Source organism: Otolemur garnettii, unplaced genomic scaffold, assembly GCF_000181295.1.
Source record: "Otolemur garnettii isolate 467f Iridium unplaced genomic scaffold, OtoGar3 scaffold00311, whole genome shotgun sequence".
Classification (NCBI taxonomy): Eukaryota; Metazoa; Chordata; class Mammalia; order Primates; family Galagidae; genus Otolemur; species Otolemur garnettii.
This window is the reverse complement of record NW_003852706.1, coordinates 573159-575261: the sequence shown is the minus strand read 5'-3', so window position 1 is coordinate 575261 and position 2103 is coordinate 573159. Positions and strand designations below refer to the sequence as shown.

Below are 2103 nucleotides of genomic sequence, written 5' to 3'. Positions count from 1 at the left end.
AATTTGAAATAGCTCTTATTAAAATCATAGTTTTCAACTTTATTGATTTAGAGTCTTAAGCAAGATTTTACATTGTTCAGAGTTTATATAGATGTCTAGTTTGAAGTCTCCTCTTCCCGCACACAACTCAGAATGCCAAGTCTGAAAAATCCCTATTCACTAAGACCAAAATGACATTTAAACCCTTGCTATTCTTTTTCTTTCTCTGTTTAGATTAATATAAATAATCTTAAAGGAGCACTGAAACACCAGTTTGCCACCTCACCTCCCTCCCCCTCTCATCCTTCTCCGTCCACCATAAACACCCTCATATTCCAAGATGAGTAGGGGAAAGGGTTAATCAAATGAACCTCTGCCACTCTGCTAGGCAGCCAATGGAGCTGAAAGATTGATTCACTTCCTGCTTGGGTCTCTCTGAAACTCCTGAGCTTCACCAGCCTGATTTGGAAAGCGAGCCCAGCCTCCTGCGTCACCATTGGTTGTGCTCAGGCCTGGCCAGTCCGAGACGCGCTCCTAATGGCTGAGGCAGGTGTCGGTAACCCGAGCTAGCGACTTTGGCTCCCCGGCACCGAAGATGTCAAAGGCTGAAGCAGCTCCCTTTGCGGCATTATAACTAGTAGGCGATCCTCACCGACTATGGCCACAGCTGCCTCTAATCCCTACAGCCTTCTCAGTTCTAGCTCCCTGGTCCATGCGAACTCTTTCGGCATGCAGCAGGGGAGTCCTTTTCGTAACACTCAGAAACTTCTCCAAAGTGATTACTTGCAGGGAGTTCCCAGTAATGCGCATCCCCTCGGGCATCACTGGGTGACTAGTCTGAGCGATGGTAGCCCGTGGTCCTCCACACTGGCCACCAGCCCTATGGAACAGCAGGACGTGAAGCCTGGGCGGGAAGACCTGCAGCTAGGTGCGATCATCCATCACCGTTCACCACTTGTAGCCCATCATTCACCGCACACTAACCACCCCAATGCCTGGGGAGCTAGCCCGGCTCCGAACTCGTCCATCACGTCAAGCGGCCAACCCCTCAATGTGTACTCGCAGCCAGGCTTTACGGTGAGCGGTATGCTGGAGCATGGGGAACTCTCTCCACCGCCGGCCGCCACATCTGCACAGAGCCTGCATCCGGTGCTCCGGGAGCCCCCTGACCATAGCGAACTTAGATCACACCACTGCCAGGACCACTCAGATGAGGAGACACCAACTTCTGATGAGTTAGAACAGTTCGCCAAGCAATTCAAACAAAGAAGAATCAAGTTGGGGTTCACACAAGCCGACGTGGGGTTGGCGTTGGGCACACTGTATGGCAACGTGTTTTCGCAGACCACCATCTGCAGGTTTGAGGCCTTGCAACTGAGCTTCAAGAACATGTGCAAGCTGAAGCCCCTGCTGAACAAGTGGCTAGAGGAGGCAGATTCGTCCACAGGGAGCCCGACCAGCATTGACAAGATCGCTGCTCAGGGCCGCAAGCGTAAGAAGCGAACCTCCATCGAGGTGAGTGTCAAGGGTGTACTAGAGACTCATTTTCTCAAGTGTCCGAAGCCTGCTGCACAGGAGATTTCCTCGCTAGCAGATAGTCTCCAGTTGGAGAAAGAAGTGGTACGCGTCTGGTTCTGTAATCGACGACAAAAAGAGAAAAGAATGACTCCACCAGGAGATCAGCAGCTGCATGAGATTTATTCGCACACAGTGAAAACAGACACGTCCTGCCATGATATCTGACTGGAGGAGGCAAGGAGGCAGTCAGTCACACTGGAAGCAGGGCAGACTTTTCTTTCACTCTCACTCCCTCCCTTACACTCTAACATTCTTTATCGTTATTTCTCTAGTGAGCTTTCTCTTTCACCCTCTCCATCTCCCCCATCCCTCTTTTCCTCTCTCTTTTTCTTTTACTGAGAATTCTAATTTAAGTTGAGAGAGGAACACGTTCAGGATTCTCATTCCAGATACACAGTTATATTAAGCAGTCCTGGCAAGGACCTCATATTCCTTGCTGCCTGGGCAACGGTTCCCTCCATCCTTTTCTGCTGATCAATATATATGGTTTACTATGAGTAAGGTTTGTTTGGTCACTCTTCTTTTGGAAGAACAAGGAGTGAGTAA

The 2103-nt window shown here is 49.7% G+C and overlaps 1 protein-coding gene across 1 annotated transcript; it reads left to right on the top strand.

Moving 5' to 3' along the window:
- Positions 1-578: 578 nt before the first annotated feature.
- POU3F4 (POU class 3 homeobox 4) lies at positions 579-1885 on the top strand. Its single transcript, XM_003803468.2, has one exon. It carries the CDS (start codon positions 637-639, stop codon positions 1720-1722), a length of 1086 nt encoding a protein of 361 aa, XP_003803516.1. The 5' UTR covers positions 579-636; the 3' UTR covers positions 1723-1885.
- The last annotated feature ends 218 nt before the right edge of the window (positions 1886-2103 follow it).